The 17,493-nt window shown below is 42.4% G+C and overlaps 2 protein-coding genes across 2 annotated transcripts in view; both read right to left on the minus strand.

Moving 5' to 3' along the window:
* LOC125293093 (probable phospholipid-transporting ATPase IIA) overlaps positions 1–3,394 on the minus strand; it is a 44,665-nt gene extending 41,271 nt beyond the window's left edge. Inside the window, exons 1-2 of the mRNA XM_048240748.1 lie at positions 3,122–3,394; positions 1,317–1,461 (exon numbers count right to left, since the gene is read on the minus strand). Coding sequence (XP_048096705.1) covers positions 1,317–1,461; positions 3,122–3,189 — 213 coding nt within the window. The 5' untranslated portion in view covers positions 3,190–3,394. The remainder of the gene's footprint in view (positions 1–1,316; positions 1,462–3,121) is intronic.
* Positions 3,395–3,965: 571 nt separating this feature from the next.
* On the minus strand, positions 3,966–11,930 carry sall4 (spalt-like transcription factor 4). The gene is made up of 4 exons (XM_048240177.1): positions 11,794–11,930; positions 7,241–9,766; positions 6,745–7,034; positions 3,966–6,271 (listed from the first exon to the last, which is right to left on the minus strand). Exons 1-4 carry the CDS (start codon positions 11,858–11,860, stop codon positions 5,837–5,839), a joined length of 3,318 nt encoding a protein of 1,105 aa, XP_048096134.1. The 5' UTR covers positions 11,861–11,930; the 3' UTR covers positions 3,966–5,836.
* Between the last annotated feature and the right edge of the window lie 5,563 nt (positions 11,931–17,493).

The following is a 17,493-nucleotide window of genomic DNA, read 5'->3' on the forward strand; positions in this document are numbered from 1 at the left end:
GCCATACAAAATACAGGCTTACATCTCCTTTTCATTCAGACATTCCATGCATATGTTTTGGTTTGACTATGAATGGGAAAACTTTCAAACATGAACTAATGTCTATATGGTAGCATATTCAGCATGTTGTCTTTTCAAATCGTAGTTCTGACAATATACTTCCAGTAAAACTCTCTAGGATTTTGGTGATGAATTAAAAAGGGTAATTAAGAAATTCATTGTGCTTCCATGGCATAATCTAGATTGGAGTACACTAAAAGGGTGTCTCCCAAATCCTTTCTGTTTAATCCAGTTCATAAAACGGTTTGTTTGATATTTGAGGTCCTAACACCCGTTTTGTAACTAGTGTTTTAACAGTTTCCTCTGCCACCCAGGGTGAGGTATTTACAACCTCTACAGCTAGTGTCCACAGACACAGCTGGCCACTCCTGCTACAGTTCTCTCAGGCACCACTGTCCGCCGCAGCAGAGTCCAGCACAAGACACTATTCTACTCATTTTATGAAAGAGAGGGACGGGGAGGGAGACAGAAAGAGAGCTATGGCAGGCCCACCCTGTTTAACTACCCATCATACACCACTCTGGATTCTGCAAAGTGCTGCTGTGATAGGATATTCTATTTCAGCACAGATTACGTACACAAGAGATTTGAACATTCAAATTACATGACTTTCACATGTGATTTAAAATGATATGACTTTGCATTGCAAATTGTTTCTGTTTGCATGTTAAGGCATGATTTGCTGAAAAAGGCCATGCCTAAGAAAAGTTTGTAAGTAACAGCATCAACAACACTTCTACAAAAAGGAAATGAAACTACTGCTGATGCATGCTAATGCATATCTGATATATAGCACCCTCTACAAATATTAAGCTGAAACATTCCACACAGAGTAAGGAACCATGAAAACATTAAAAATGACCACAAATCAAACATGAAAGATTTGGCAAAAAATTAATTTTCATTCAATTTGTCATTTAGTTCACCTACTACTTTTCTTTCAAAAATGGGCTTCTTCACTGGGTGACACATAAATATGCTATGGTAGCACTGTGGCAAGAGTGTGATCCACGTGACATACACTTGAGAAAAGAATGCGTGACCGTCATGACTGTCAATGTGAAATGTTTCAGAAAGTGTTGCATGAATCATTACTTGAATATTCATGCAAAGCATACATACATGCATGCATGTCGGTGTATGATTTAAAGGCAACGGGCCTTAACTGTCACCAGTATAACTTGAATTCTTTCAAGTTATACTGGTGACAGTTAAGGCCCGTTGCCTTTAAAGAGAGCTTCACTTGTAGCACTTACTCCAGGAAGGAAGGTGAAGAAGTTGTATTTTTGGTTGTTGATCACATTCCTGGGATAACGTTGCTCCCTCTTCTCGGGATGCCCCAACCACACTGTTCGTGGCCGGAAGTCACCCATGCCACAACATCTTGACCAAGGGCAGCATCTGCAACACACACACACACACACACACACACACACACACACACACACACACACACACACACACACACACACCATCTCAACTTAAGACACTGCGCCATAATGACGTTGAAAAAAACAACATTCAGGAGAAGCCCTTTAGCATGACTGCCAGCTGTCACTCATCCTACTTTCACCTTTCACCGTTCTAAAACTCAGACTACTACTTATCCAGTTGTGTCAGCAGACATCACTTACACAATCTCCACTATAGGCATCCCAGGACCACGGCCAGCTACCAAGCCAAACATGTATATTTTCAACATTCTACATCATCCCATGGACAATAACTAACTAGTGAAATGTTATATAAACACTGAGAAAGCTACTTTGCTTTGTTTTCCTGCGTACTGGACAGATAGAACAATGGAGGGGTGAGGTAAGTGGAAGCAACCTACATATTTCAGTCAATATTGACTCTTCTGATGGCCCACAGTGCGTCCACCTTTCACAAACAGCATTACAGCTCATGAGGTAAGGCAATAAATGCCTTAAAGCATGCACCCTGAATAGACTTTGCAACTGTATCCACACTGCCTACAGCATGACATCTTGCTTTATCAGGGAAAATTAGTTTGTATCAACTTTGTGGATGTATTATTATTATTATTTATTATTATGATTATTATGATTATTATTATTATTATGATGTATTCTGTCAGATATAGGCTAACAACCTTCTGATTGTTTTTTTTTCAGGGTGTGGGGGCCTCTGTAGAACAATGACCACCAATTTATAGATGGTAAAGCCTACAGATTGAAGGAAGCTTATCAAAAGGAAAGCGTACCATTTTGTGCTGCCTGAACTGTGGGCCTGTATAGGCCTGAGAGACTTGAACTCTGTTCACACGCCCTGTTTGAGGGCTGGTTGCATTTCAGTGCTATCATCGGAAACAGGATTAGCTCATTCAATGAATTTGAGGGCGAGACTCAGATTTATGCCATTCAGGAACAACCAGGTGTAGGCAGGCAGCTAAAAAAGATACTGGACCGTGGGCAGAATCCCTCAACCATACAATGGCCATACAATTGTCCGTCCATTTCTGTAACAATTTAATGTAAACGTGTACAGTGACTAATGTAAGTAGGCCCACAGCGCAGTCTCGCTCTTCGGCATTCTATTCAAAGCCCTATTCCCTGTACTGGTGCCATTAAGATTTAAGAGTCCGATATAAAATACCACAAAATGACACAAAGACTGTGGTCAGGACACCAGAAACCGGTGCGTATTCTCAGATGAGGTAACTATGTTGGTGAATTTCCCTAACGCAAGCATTAACCAAATTGACAACAGCGCCACAGAAAAATTCACCTGCACCTATAAAGACCCGGAACAAGGATACCCAGCTTTGCGCAAATTTAAACTGTAGTCTATTCTATATATATCAATACTTTTATCTAGATGTTTGCTGTTTCTCTAGCCAACCCAATGCCCTCCGTCAAAAGCCTACCGTGAATATAGGCTATAGAGCCAAAACACATAGTAGATAGGCGACATTATCTGATGGTTGGTCTCCTTTGCTAACCAAGACCCGAAGTATTTCAGGAAACACACGAATGCTCACTTGTTATAATAGGCTTATTATAATCATTAATGTTTTAATTTACTCCGACTGCGCTCTTACCCATTTCTGTGTTTATTGTCGTGCCGTTTTTTGTGTCTCACGGGCTGTAGCGGTATATTGTCCGTCATTGCTGCCGCTTGTGTTGACAGTAGCAGCCAGTCTCTCTGAACTAGCTGGGCGGAGGCTAACTGTCAAGGAGCTTGCGCCAGACTGGTCGGCCTCTCCTATACTATGCCCGTCACTGTTGGTGCTTGACGACCACTGTTAGGGTGCGTCCGGTTAGGTCCACCTTAAAATATTTAAAGAAACCCATTTCATGTACAGCGTTATAGGAACATCAATAGACAAGTATTTTTGCGTTGTTTTTATGGAGAAGCCAGTAGCCTACATACGCACTACCACTAGGCTTAGGCTGTAGTCTCAATTGAAATCGTGTGATACATTTGATACGAGCCAAAGTCACAGGCGCTCATCAGTGGAGAGTGACTGACATGCAAACCAAGTCAAAGTAGCCGAGGTCAGTCTGGTCTTACAAAAATATGGTTATCCACATGCAAAGATGGTGATTTGAGAACAGGGAACATAAGACATAACATTTCAGTGGGGAGCTACTACACCAACAAGAGGTCTTGGCCACAGTGTGGTCCAGTTTAGGGTAAAATGCAAAGCTAGTGATTTATTTTTTATTTATAAATTATAAGAGGCTACTCCTGTATTGTTCTGGGTTTCCTGTTGCCATCTAGTACCCATTAAAATGCATATCCTCATCTGCTTGAGGAAAAGATTCATTCTAGATTTGATACTTTCACCAAGGGCAGTGTGGATCTAGCATTGGCCAATGTGTAAAATGGATTTGCAGTAGCAATACAATTTTTTTTGCAAAAGGATTAAAAAGAAATAAGAACCAAATTCACCCCATATTTTTATTTTGAAAAATAGAGTGGATGAATGGTAAACAAAAAGCACAAATTTACAAAAGGTCTACACTGTAAACAAGCCTAAAACTGACTCACCATTTATGAATCGTAATACAAGACCCCTTTAACCCAGTTCTGACAATTTTGTAACATTTTGTAACATGAAAAAGGCACAACTTGGTAATGCATATACATATTTAAATCAGAAAGGAACAGCAAGAGTCTTGGTCTATTCTGAGCAAGAGATGTGCAAAGTGTCCCACAATACATTCATACTTTAAAACAGCACAGAAACGGGAATACATCAGCAGTTGTGGGGCAAAGAGATGTAAGCATAGAATTACTTACAATGCAAAGAAGCAGACTATGCAGAGTTGTCCAGACTTTAACAGTGAGAACACAGTAAAAACAATAAGAAAAATATGAGGTAGAGGGGTTGCCAAACAGGCCACTGCTTCATGGACTGGAATGAACACACACACACACACACACACGCACACGCACACGCACACGCACTTAATTTCCCGTAGGCCAAGATGGTGAGAATTACTTCTGTGTGTAATCCCAAAAATAAGAAAAGGGTTTGGGATTAATAAGGGACCAGCACTTAGTTAATAGGACGAAGCATGAGCAAATCTTTCCAGGTTTTAAATGGCAAGGCATTACATCCAGTATTGAACACCTAATCTCCAGTGCGTACAGGGTGGCAAATGACAACTGGTAAACGTCAGTATGAGAAAATTTTGATATGAAATATCCTAAATGTTTACATATCCAATTTTGTAAAAAAATAAAATAAAAAAAGGGAGATAAAGTGCAGCAGATGAGTATATTCACCATCAAATAGGCTACATATTCAGATCTACTGAGGAGCTGCAAACCCATTTTCATCCACCAATCTAAATAAGGGGGGAACCAATATATTATGAGAGGAAAGAGTAAAAAAATGAATCCAGTTACTGAAAGATACACAGTAAATAGTAAAAGGTTTGCAAAAACGATGATACTCTAATGCTACATGCAAAAATATAGAACATTTTGGTCACACACATATAGACATCAAATAGAACCTTCATTACAATCTTGTGGTGCTTAAAAAAAAAAAATCAAAAAGAGCAAGCAAAAACAATGACCATATTCAAACTAGGCACTTGGCAAATTAATTTTTGGTTTCAAAAGCAGATGATGAACTTGCAACACAAACCATGCAAATAATTTAATATAGAAAAAAAGATTTCCCCGTCAATGTCCACACAGCATCTCACTAGCAACAGTCAACAATGGAAAAGTAACTACACATGTTAAGATCCTCTTTATGACATGATTGAAGGTGCCCTGGCATAGGCACCCAAAGGTAACCTTCCAAGAATTCACTAATGGGTATCTAGCTGGTTTAAATTCACCATTGGCACATAAAAGTGGTCTTGAGAAACTAGTTGATCTTTGTGAGAAAACTCAAATCCTTCACTTTACGAGGTCATGCCTTAGAGGTAACATTTTCAAGTATGACTTACATTCAACTTCTAGAAACAAGACTGACTTACCAAAAATACAAAAATACCCGCATATATTAGAGAACAAGAACAGCAAATACAACTAAAGAAGTTATATCAACTTCTACAAGTAACACTAAGATTTTGAATGGGTAAACAGTTCAAAAGCCAAGTAAGGAGGAAAAAATGCAATCTTCAAGTTATGGAGGGAGACAAGAAAACGGTACCAGATACCCCTGAATGTTCTAGAAACTGAGGATTCACCATAACTGCCAAATACAGAAAACAGTAATAAGTCAAAACCAAAAATGTTTTGCTATGTTGGCATAATGCTCAATATCAGGAGAGTCATGGTGGTCCTTAAATTAATTCACAGTAATCTTGCCTTCCTCCATGAAATGCGGGAACTGGGATTTTGACATCGACTCCGAGCCATTCTTCTCCATCTCAGCCACCGCAGCAGACAAACCCGTTTGTGACCCATCCATGTTCATCATCGCCCCTGTGGAGGCCACCAGTGAACCCCCAGCAAGAGTGCCTGGAAGAGGGATCCCACCATTCTGGATAACCGAGATCTCGTTGGTCTTCATGGTGAGGCCGTTGGTAAAGGCAGCAGCATACTTGTTCCACACGGAGGGATCAAAATTCATGGGTGGGTGCCCCAGATCCTTCGGTGGCGGAATCATGTCGGGTAACATCTTGGCCTCAGAACCCATAGCTATGAGTGCCATAGGATTGTCCAATGACAGCCGTTGCCCTCTTCTTGCAGAGTTATTCCACATATGAGTACCAACATGTACCTGCAACACATGGGTGATGGCAGCTGCATTAGAAGTCAGATTTACAGAAACAAAAAGGCAATCCATCTCCATCTCTATCATAAAGAATTATTCATTAGTGCATGAAATCTACTAAAAAGGTGATTAAGCATGTATTCCCACCTTTCCAATATACCTTCACCCAACCACATGTGTACATGTTGCATGGATTAGGACCCATAACGGATACTACTTATCTTATAATAGACCCCTTCAACAATAAAAACAAAAACAATGCTTGAACGTTCTATTTGGGTCCCAATCTACTTCCTCTGCATTAAGATAACATATGGAATGTTAAAACGGAAGCCTTGTGGGGCCAACTATGATGCTGATAATGGAACTCTTGAAAGGGTCTATTGATTGTGGACAGAATGTGAAAACCCCATTTTCCCCAGGTCACCCGATCTGTACTCGGTATGACTATGGCCTGTACATATCGTCTGGTCATTTACCTTCAGATTGCCTTTGGTTGTGAAGGCCCTGCCACAGATGGTACAGGCAAAAGGTTTTTCTCCAGTGTGTGTGCGCTCATGGATCTGAAGAGCACTGGCTGAGGAGAAGTTCTTCCCACAGCTGTTGCACAGGTGCAGCTTGGTGGACCGGCGAGAGGCACTGGAGGCTGAGGGCTGACCGCCGGTGCCCTGGAACAGATCATGAGCGCCCATAGAGGTCTCTGGGGGGATCTGCATCTCCAGCTTCACCAGACTAGGAGGAACCCTCATGTAGGGCATGTTGTTTGGGGCTAGAGCAAAAGACAGAAAGGATTTGTGATGAAAGATTCTTTCTAAACTTTCTAAATGTGTGACTTGCCACATGCAACAACGGGACCTCTTTTTCCACAAATCATAGCATAATGACTGTGTGTAATGTTATGCATCAAGTACACACACACAAAGATGGTCCTAACCTAATACATATTGATCACCAATTCAAATGTCTAGCACTCACCAAATTCTCCATTTGAATAGGGCAAACCCGGCTCTTCTTTAATCTGTTTGGGGACAAAGCTGGACGAGGTCAGGTCCAGTGCACCGTCACTGGAGTCCTGCTGCCCACCATCGGAGTCTGGTTTGGCCGTTGCATCCACAGAGGCACACTCTGGGGACTTCGACTGGCTACTTCCTGGATGACTGGCCACTGGTGACGAGGAATGGAAGGAGACCGAGTCGGAGACCGCTGGACTGCGCCCGTTCTTATAATCTTGCTCGGCGTGGGGAGTGTTGGTGGACGGCGAGTCCTTGAAGCCTCCGTCACTGTCCGATGCTGTGCTGCTCTGCCGCTGCAGATTCAACGCTGCGGTCAGACTTTTCATGTGGTTCTCCAAAGCCGTGATGCCTGTAAACATCTGTGAAGGTCCATGCAGGGTCGGAGTCTCGTCTCTCGAGGCATCAGAAGGGCCATGGTGGACGAGGGGTTCTGATGACATATTGACAGCTTTTTCTTGGGGCTCCATTTCAGAGTCATGCTCCTCAAGACTGTCTTGGAGGTTGTTGGTCATTCCATCGATAAGAGACTTGTCTTCAGTCAGGCTGGAGTCCATGGACTCGGGTCCATCAAACTGTGTCTCAGGCACAGGAGTGTTGGGGATCTGACCCCCCATATGCATGCGGATGTGTTGCTGCAGGACCACAGCATTGGTAAACTTCTTCTGACAGATGGGGCAAGAATGCTGCATCTTCAGTGGCGTGTTGGAGCGATGCACACCATAATGAGCCTTTAGATTACCTTTGGTGGAGAAGGCCCGACCACAGATCTTGCACTTGTATGGGCGCTCTCCGGTGTGTGTGCGGTAGTGCATCTTCAGTGAGCTCTGGCAGCTCAGGATGCGGTGGCAGATCACACACTCGTTTGGGTCATTGGTCCTCTTCTCCAACCCATCCACCATCTGCTGAAGCTTTGTTGTGCCAAGTCCGTCACCACTGGCCACTTTGCCGTTCATATGCTGCAGTCCGACCAGTGTCTCTGTAGACTCTGGAGTCTGTTCCATGCCCATCTCTTGTTGAAACATGCTGGAGTGGATGGAGGTGCCATCACTACCAGAGGACGATGGCCTTTGTGAGTATGGGTCAGCACTCAAGTCAAAGGGTTTGTACCCTTGTAGCACAGACGAAGGGAAGCCTGACGCAGACATGCCCAAAACTGGTTTTACATCTACAAAGTTAGACTCCTCTATCGGCAACGACATGCCATATGGAATGCCACTGCTTGTAGGAATGTTGTCCAGATGTTCTGGAACAGGGTGGGGGTTCATCTTGATGTGTGGGTACTTGTCCTTGTGCCTCTGGAAGTGCACCTTCAGGTTTCCTTTGGTAGTAAACCGGTTGCCACAGATGTTGCACTTGAAGGGCCTTTCCCCCGTATGTGAGCGCAGGTGAATCTGTAGTGCACTGTCATTGCCAAATACCTTCCCACAGTACTTACATTTGTGTTTAAACGCATGGTCTCCAGACCCATTTTTCACCTCGGACGGCAGACCTGTAGTCTTGCTGCTCCCTTTTTTGGAGGAGTCGAGTCCTGTTGCTGCGAGCGCACTAAACGGGCTAGAGAAGGCCAGAGCTCCTGGAGACTGAGGCAGAAGGTTGGGCAGCCGGCTGGCCAGGTCTGGGAGGCCCTTCAGGAGGTCAGTTTTGGTGGTCATCGAGCCCAGGCCTGTGGCGAGAGAAGTGGGCAGCCCGTTGGTCTGAGGTAGTTTACCCTGCTTCAAAGTCTCCAACGAAAGGCTCTGAGAACCGGTGCGTTTGCCGATGAGTGCTGCAGCTGCGGAGAGCTGCTGGGAAAGGTGAGCTCCCAGGGCCTTCAGTGGGTCGAGGGTGGCGCCTACCACACAGCTCAGGCCTTGAGGAGTCATCATGGCCACCTGGATCCGAATCTGCTCAGTCAGCTGGATCTGCTGGAGCTGCTGCTGCTGGAGACTCACCAGCTGCTCCAGGATCATGGGAATAGCATGGGCCACAGGAGTGGCCACATCCTGTGATGGAGGAGACTTGCAGCTAGAGAGGGATGATGAGTTAGTGGATGATGAATGCTGAGTTACGGCAACTTTGGTCGCTGGCATGGATTCTAAAGTGACATTGTTTGAGTCCTGGTGTTTCGATGACGAGGGGTGGCCAACGTTAGCACTTGACATCTCGGCTTGTGTTTGAATCAAAAACTCTTCACCAGTACTTTGTTTTGCCAGCTGCTCATCTTCCATTTCCTCCTCACCCACGGTGGATTGAGGGTCAGCCGACTCCTCATGGCTGTGGCCATTCTGGAAGTCATTCGATGAGTCGTGGGAGAACTCTGGAAGGACGTCTTCCCTTCCTCCGTCCTTCATGATGACCTCTTGGCTCTTAGTGCAACTCTGTTGATGTTCAATGAACTCTCGCTCATCAAAGAACTCAGCGCAGCACTTGTTACAGACCCTCGTCTCTTCCATGCGACATCGCTTCACCTCTGTCCCCTCCTCCTCTCCTGGCCCATCCTGCAAAGCCCCTGTGATGGACAAAAACAAAAGTCATTTCCCATTCAACATTTTGAAATGTCTAAAATTCCATGTCTACACAGCTTTATAGACATCCACATACTTGAATTAACTAAATAATAGTTTAGAATTTGCAATAGCTACAAGGACATATTTTCTACAGTCATTTGAAAAACTAATTTCTATACATGAATCATGCACATTGCACAACTTTGACCCCTTTATTAATAACCAAATACTGCCAGCAGGGGGCCCCTTGGGTAAATGACATCAGTCTCTGAGAGCCTTTGTAGCATCCTACCCTATTGCAATATTAACAAAGTTACTGAAGCTTTAGTGAACGAGACAAAACAGGCAAAATGGATCAGAAGAGTTTAGATGGATACATTCATGATTTAAATCGAATTTGTATATTGTTTTTTTCTACAAGGAATAAAAATCACATGTTTAGCGTTCATGATACATAGGTTTTACGCATCAATTAATAGCATACAAATGTTAACTTTTGATTATATTACGCAAATTAAACACCAGAGGAAAATACAATTAGCCTATTCGTATCTGCTCCAGACTGGAATTATTTGGGTCCATTCCGAAACCACCTTTTTAATTTATTATGTTTATTATGTTACGCCTATGTTGTAAAGCGTTATAATGCTAGGGCGAATGTGATAACTGGATACTGGGCAACTGGTTTAGTGAGGGAAAAGCCCAATGAATCAGTTTTGTCTGTCCTAAAAGTGCAAGGGATCGAAACGACTGCGCTATTTAGACTGTGCAATGGACAGTCAAATAAAAAAGTAGCTTAAAACAAAGCATATTTTCCTGACATATTTAAATAGTTTGTTCTATAATACACGAGAAGCACAACTCCGTTGTGGGCATCCAAAATGAATATTGCTAATTTGGAAGAGTAAAGTGGCATCCACATGGTGGCGCAACGTGACGAAAGGAAAGTTTCCTTTTCCCTTTCAACAATAAAAACGGTTGATTCATGGAGAGAAAATAATGATCGGTGGCCTACCATCTATGCTATCTACATCTGGTGACAAGAATATCGTCTCTAATCATTTAATGTTTAAGGTGTGAATGAACACATTAGCTTACCTATGAAGGTGTTACAATGCCAGACTACAGTTCCAATCGACCCCCGCCCCCTACCCCGAAACTGCACCCCCACCCTGCTCCATGTGCACGGTCACAAGCAGTCACGGATTTAACTATAGGGATTTATTGCTCGCCCCCGAAACGTATTCCATGCTGACCTGACGAACACCTTTGTTCGAGAATCGGCATCCAACACACCACGAACATTCAAAAAACGGCACGATATATGTCCAGATCCACCACGAATCACATTCAGAGATGATAATCACCTACAGTAATTCGCGAGCGTCACAGAAAACAATGTAGTCCTCTGTTGGTTAAAACTTTACAGTGGGCACTGCAGTATACTTGAGCGACACGCAGACTAAACCAATAAGTTATATGAAAAACGTCGACCAAGTTGATCATTCAGTACTGAACTACTTTTACAACGCAGCTAAATTGCCAAATATTAACAACGGGCTACATTGCCAAACATTAACAACGAGCATCAATTCATTGAAAGGTAGGCCTACTATTTGCAACACCTGATAATAATCAGCCATACAGGTAGACGGCAACACACATTTGCAAAACACCAGTTTTAGGAGGCAAGTAGCTACTCACGTAAAGCAACGTCCTTGTTTGCAATTAAACTACACATACATTCATAATTGTTCAAGTTTGAAAGGAGAGTTAAAGCAACACGTTATTGAGACTTAAAGTGATAGAGCGATTAACTTTACTAGTTCACATTACAAGTCATTATTCATATTCTTCTAAAACGCATGGTTAATGCCAAGGGTCATGTCTCCGGTCAAAGTGCGGCGATTGAGTAGGCTTAACTACTCAACCTTACTAAACTGCCTAAAAAGTTTTCATAAATTAACGTATCTATATTTAATTGATACATTTGTTTCACATCCAACGGTAAGTTGGTAGGACTACTCACCATTTTCAACCGAACCGGGCTCTTCGGAATTTATGTGCTGTGGCTTGGATTGCTTGCGCCGCGACATGGTCCAACCATCGGGAGAAAATACTAACACTATTTATTCCTCGCCTTTACAAATTCTTCCCCTCAATTCTTTGCCCTCAAGTAGAAATGCGCATGTCAAAGTAATTATTATTATCAATAATGCAATGCGATTTATCATGGTCTTCTGACAGCTGATTGGCTCTGGTCCAAGTGCTTACACATTATTCAAATGCGCTCCATTGATGAGAAAAGCAGGGAGAGCGAAGGGGGAGGGAGATGCTAGATCGGGCAGCGAGAGGGAGGGAGATAGAAAGAAGGGGAGGGAGAGTTCAGAGAGAGGGAGGAGAGACGCACAAGTAGATAGATTCGAGTCTTACATAACACTAAAATAAACCATAATCAGGCTGCTAAATATGGGTCAAAATACTTTGACTGATGGGTGAATATGAAACTGGACTATTTTACTGTTCCGAAAACTTGGTCTATTTTATTTTAAAAATGTAGCCTATGTTTGTAAGTAACGTAGTCTAGAAAGAAACCAGTTGCACATGTCTTTTTGTTAGCTGGTATTGAGTTCAAGTTAAACTAATTGCCTTCTAATCTCCTTCGAATCATTACATGAGAAAAATCGAAAGCTCCTGACGCATTTTGTTTTGCTATTTCAGGAAAGAATTACTGACAAGAAAATACGTTTGGCATTTCTCATGAAGGTATTATGTACGTAAATATTTATTCGATATTCTAATGTTGCTGAATAGCTGTGAAGCAATGGAGACAATCAAGGCAACACAAAAGGACTTCCTTTGGAAAACAGAATGGGCATGCAGTAGGCTATTATGATATGCATGGGCCAAGACGGATAATATACACAGTGCCAGGTGTAGGCTACCAATGAGCAGGTTTTTGTTATAATCACTTGCTTTATGCAAATCCATTCAAAATGATGATCCATAACTTGCCGCTATCATCAGGGTTGAGGTATTCAGTTTGGGAATGAAAGTATGGCCTCAGTACAACCATACATGGTGCTTCAATACAGTAATTGTCCACTGTTCGTAGTGCACTAGTGTACTTCAAAACCTCCACATACAAATAAATGCCAAGTCAAAAAACACTCCTAAGATGATTCCATGAAAAAGTGTCTGCTAAATGTAATGTAAAAGGTGAAAATGTTTTGCCATACATGATTTGCATAATCTGGTTCTGGCTGGGTTGACCCATTGTTGGCTCGTTTTTTTACACATGCTAATAGGAACCAAGTACAAATCAGCATTCAGGTGCCTCCAGGTGCTCCACTTTGGAATTTCCACTCTGACCACTCATGTCGCCTTGACCACAAGACCCCATTCTCAGATGTACATTTGCTTATAGTTTTGACTTGCCCATGGGGTCTTTGAGTTTACGGTTGATTCAGGTTAACTGAAGTAATTAGGTTAGTTAAGCACCTAGTAGGTTGCATCCTCACACTTTGATGATTGTGTTTCTGCTGTCTTTACTATCACTACTTTGACCCCTCTCCTCTTCAGTGTGTAGTAATAGAGCAATCAATTGTGAGTTGAATTTGCCTCTAATGTAAATTTGCCTCTAAAATTTCAGGACATTAATGGTGCTTGTGGTGGTCAGGCCTGGTGTGGTGAATTTCACACCCTGAACTCTGAATGTCAGAGAATTTTAATCCTTTGCACCACCCCCCCGAGTCTGGTCAGTGCCTCGAGAGTGAGAAAGAATTTATTGCTTCCCTCAAAAGAAGATAGACCAACCTCCAATACTGCTACACCCCCAGGCTCTACAACACTTGCCTAATTCTCAAACAGAGGAGATTGATGGGGCTAAAAGTAATGGAGGGCCTTTGTCACACACTCCAAAAAAGTAAGCTGTTTACAATACCCGCCCATCCCCTGCACAAAGTCATTTTTTCTGGCAGCCATTTTGTGCAGTGAGATAAAGCCTTCAAGGTGAAAGTGTAGTAACGGATGTTGGGTGTTATAGATTGATGACTCCTGCAAAAGACTGGATTCACCACTGCTATGTGATGTCCATGCACAGTTTAGTCGACTGCCAAGAGTGGAAGAGTCTGCTTGTGTGTTTTATTGTGTGAGAACCTATGTATGCAAACTGAGGTCTGAAATTATTGGACTCACAGCATTTCCATACACAACAATCAATCAGTGATATTTGCCTGGATGTGTCTAAAGGTATTGGCCCTCTGCAACGCCACTTTGTCTGGATGTGTCTAAAGGTATTGGCCCTCTGCAGCTCCACTTAAGGCTGGCAGCGTGGAAGCCTGACGTGCTGTGGCCGCTAATGGCCTTGTGCAGATAAAGATGAGTGCTTGGCACTGCCCTGCTGTTCATTTGTGACATAAAGAGAGGACTCTATATATCTTATTAAAACAAAATGTCCATCACCGTGAGACGGACGAACAGGCTGGAGGGAGGCAGAGGAGGGGTGGTGTGTCTAGACGCTTTATGACTGCAATAAGAAACGACGCTTGCATCCACTGCTTCTGTCACATTCAAACTAAACAATGTTTGAATAGTGTCACAGTGGGGTCATAAATCTACAGATGTGGAGAGAGCAAGAGAGATTCATCACCAGTTAGGCTCTTACTTTCTCTTAAAGCTGAACATGTTTTTTTTTCTCTGAATCTGGAGATACAGAACTCTTGAACTAAACTGACTTCATTTTCAGGGGAGCTGCACTGTGGCATTGATTGCGTTTCTGCTTTTGATCCCCAATCTATTGTGTCAGCACAAAAAAACAGTTGACTATACGACACAAAACAAAGCCGGAAAAAAACAACAAGATCATACAAATGACAAATTATATTACTATTTACTTCTAAACATACACAAATACATGATTTAAATGAGAGAACAACAATATATGGGAAAGTGTAATTATTTCTCTTGATGAACTTTTTCTTTAATATCTCTGAATTTTCCTGTCAGGATGTAAGTCCATTATAGTGTTTTAAGCATTCATATTCATGTAAAATTTTCTCATAATATATATTATCATTGCAGCATAATCTCTGGGTATTACGTTTTCAGTGATCCAAAAATGATTTTGTTTATGTCCTTGTTGATTCATGATTTGGAAAGTGTGATGTTTTTTTCTAGAATGCAGTTTTTCCCCCAAAACAACAACAACAAAAAAACTGTTGATGACTTTTGTTAACATTTTCTTTTTATACTGAAAAACATTGGACACTTTTTGTGTGTAAAAAAGTGTGTGTAAACATCCCACTCTAAAAAGTGTGTGTAAACATCCCACTCTATTGTCTCCAACAATGACTGCTTGGTTACTCCACAGCCTTGATGTGTAGCAGTCCTCTCTACTCTGGACACAACTGCCCATCACGCTTTCAAATCAGATCAGATCATTTAAGCTCATCCTGTTTTCCTCCACACTGTAGATGTCAGTAATGCCGTGCTATTTAGACTTCCTTAGAAGTTATTGTTTAATTGTGTAGTTCTGGAAATGGTGAACATGGTCTAAATGTTCCTAAAAGTGAAGCGTCAGTGAAGATGTTGGTCCAAATCCAGGGGCCTATTTATTGTGACCCTGTGCTCCATACAACACTAAGGAGGGCTGACATTGGACGTCCAACCAGGAGCTCCTGAACAATAACACTGCAACACTTGGAGTGGACTTGTAAATTGAACATGTGTTGCTCAGCCTGCAGTAAAAGATGAAAGGAAGCAGGCAGTCTGTGTCGGCTGAGATATTTCACGTCAACACGACAGGCCCTGTGCCCTACGACCCAAACACAGGATCTCTTTCATTAGGATATTATGGACTATCAAACCTCAGCAGATGTGTTGAAGCTGGGGTGTTATGAGAAGCAGTGGAAGGCACATACAAACCGTCCTGGGCCGTTACTGGGCCTCTTTCTCCCACTGCTGTGTTCTGAATGTGGAAAGACGCAGTAGAAGCTATGATGAATTCATTTCAAACCGTTATGATGTTGAAAGCCTAGAACTAAAATAATGGAATATTTCATACAGCATAAAAAGACATTGTACTTTATTTCACTCTGTGTGTGTGTGTGTGTGTTGTGAAAAGTAAGAGGAAGGCTTTTAAAGCGCTACCCAGGTGCTTTTGATATAGATCAAAGTTGAAAAAGAGAACCATGCATTTTGTAACTCATTGTTGTGACCATTGAGTGAGGGTGTGCTGTGTTCATATGCCCACTTATTTTACTGCTAATTCACAATGTGCAGAAGAGCCGCTGTTTTCATTGGCGTGTAAACACACAACTGAAGTCGTATGCAATTCAAATGCTTCTTCTCTTTACTCTCTGCTAGTGCAGATTCTTTTCAATCTCTGTAAGAATTAGAATTTCACTGTTACATGGAAGATAGATGAAATTCAACAGGAGCTTTAAACAATGCATCACCACATGATGAAAAAAAATGACTTTAATCTTGGCGCTCTGTTGTTGTGTTTGTCCAATGGCAAGGGAAACGTGACGAGACTTGTGTTGTGTTTAACCAATTCATACAATGCACCACTGCCTCATGGTAAGCCCACAGAGGGTTTTAAAGAGCCACATAGCGTGCCTTTTGGTCATCAACGGAGCTGACAGTATGCCAACAGAAATTTGGCATCACCATGAAAGGTCATGTCTATAAGACTGTGATGATTATAATGCATCATACGTGACTCCCTTACATGTTTGGGCACTGATTTGTCGAACACTCCCAACAGCTGGAACAATTCAAAATTTGTGCGAAGGAAGAGAATATCAAAACGACCATGTGATTCCTTGAAGGGATAAAAAACACAAATACATTCAGAACAGGGGAAATATATTGATTTGAATAAATGGCCTCTCTGATTATTTGTTGATTCCGCAGAAAGAGCCCAGCCTTGGATCCTGTAAACAGCTTTATCAGGAGGGGGAAGTGGAGGAGAAAACAGGCTGGCCCATGTTGTGACATGTGGCATGGATTGGCATTCATTTGTTTGTAATGAAATGCTTTTTAAGCCTATTAGACGACACACACTGACCTCATCACCAGGGGCGAAGGCAGCTTGAAAAAGGCAGAAATGGAGGAAATGGACTGTGTGCAGGTTGACTGATGGAGGCACTCTCAAACTCTGATGAATATTGATTGATCACGGGAGTTGTTCTCCAAATGGGAACTTGTTATTGCAAGAAAGACGTCCAGCATTTAGGTTTGCTTACCATTTCTACCAAACCTAATTTCACACTGGCTATTTCCCACTAGACTTAGGAGCCTGCGAGGAGCTGGCCTGAAGCTGAGCATTGGGGTTCAGGTGTAAGTTGATATTTTTGGCAGCCCTGAATCCCTTTTTTCCGCTCTCTTTAAATGTCATTTTTGGTTGGTGCTAAAACACTTCCTCCCTCCTTTCAGGCCTATAAATATCACCATTATGTGCGTACAAAGGGAACAGCGACAGTTTACGTGCTGTGATTGATGTCGCTGGACAGTGGACAGTGCTGTTGAGAAAAAGCAGACCTCAGGAAATGAGTGTGAGAGCTTTATCCTCCTCACAGTCAGGGTGGCACAGCCAGTGTGCATTTTCCAGAAATCTCCCATGTCTTTCCAACATGTTTAGAGAACTCAGAAAAATGACTGTGACTGCTGCCACTGAGAATCATTACTGAGGATAATGGTGACATTTGACCATCACATTGTTTTT

The sequence above is a fragment of the Alosa alosa genome, chromosome 4 (assembly GCF_017589495.1).
Source record: "Alosa alosa isolate M-15738 ecotype Scorff River chromosome 4, AALO_Geno_1.1, whole genome shotgun sequence".
NCBI lineage: Eukaryota > Metazoa > Chordata > Actinopteri > Clupeiformes > Clupeidae > Alosa > Alosa alosa.

Excerpts from the sequence above, each read along its gene's own strand:
- sall4 (XM_048240177.1), bottom strand. The coding sequence starts at position 11,860 with ATGTCGCGGCGCAAGCAATCCAAGCCACAGCACATAAATTCCGAAGAG. Across the intron at positions 7,035-7,240 it reads CTATTCAAATGGAGAATTTG|CCCCAAACAACATGCCCTAC; the intron begins GTGAGTGCTAGA and ends CTTTTGCTCTAG. Across the intron at positions 6,272-6,744 it reads CAACCAAAGGCAATCTGAAG|GTACATGTTGGTACTCATAT; the intron begins GTAAATGACCAG and ends CATGTGTTGCAG.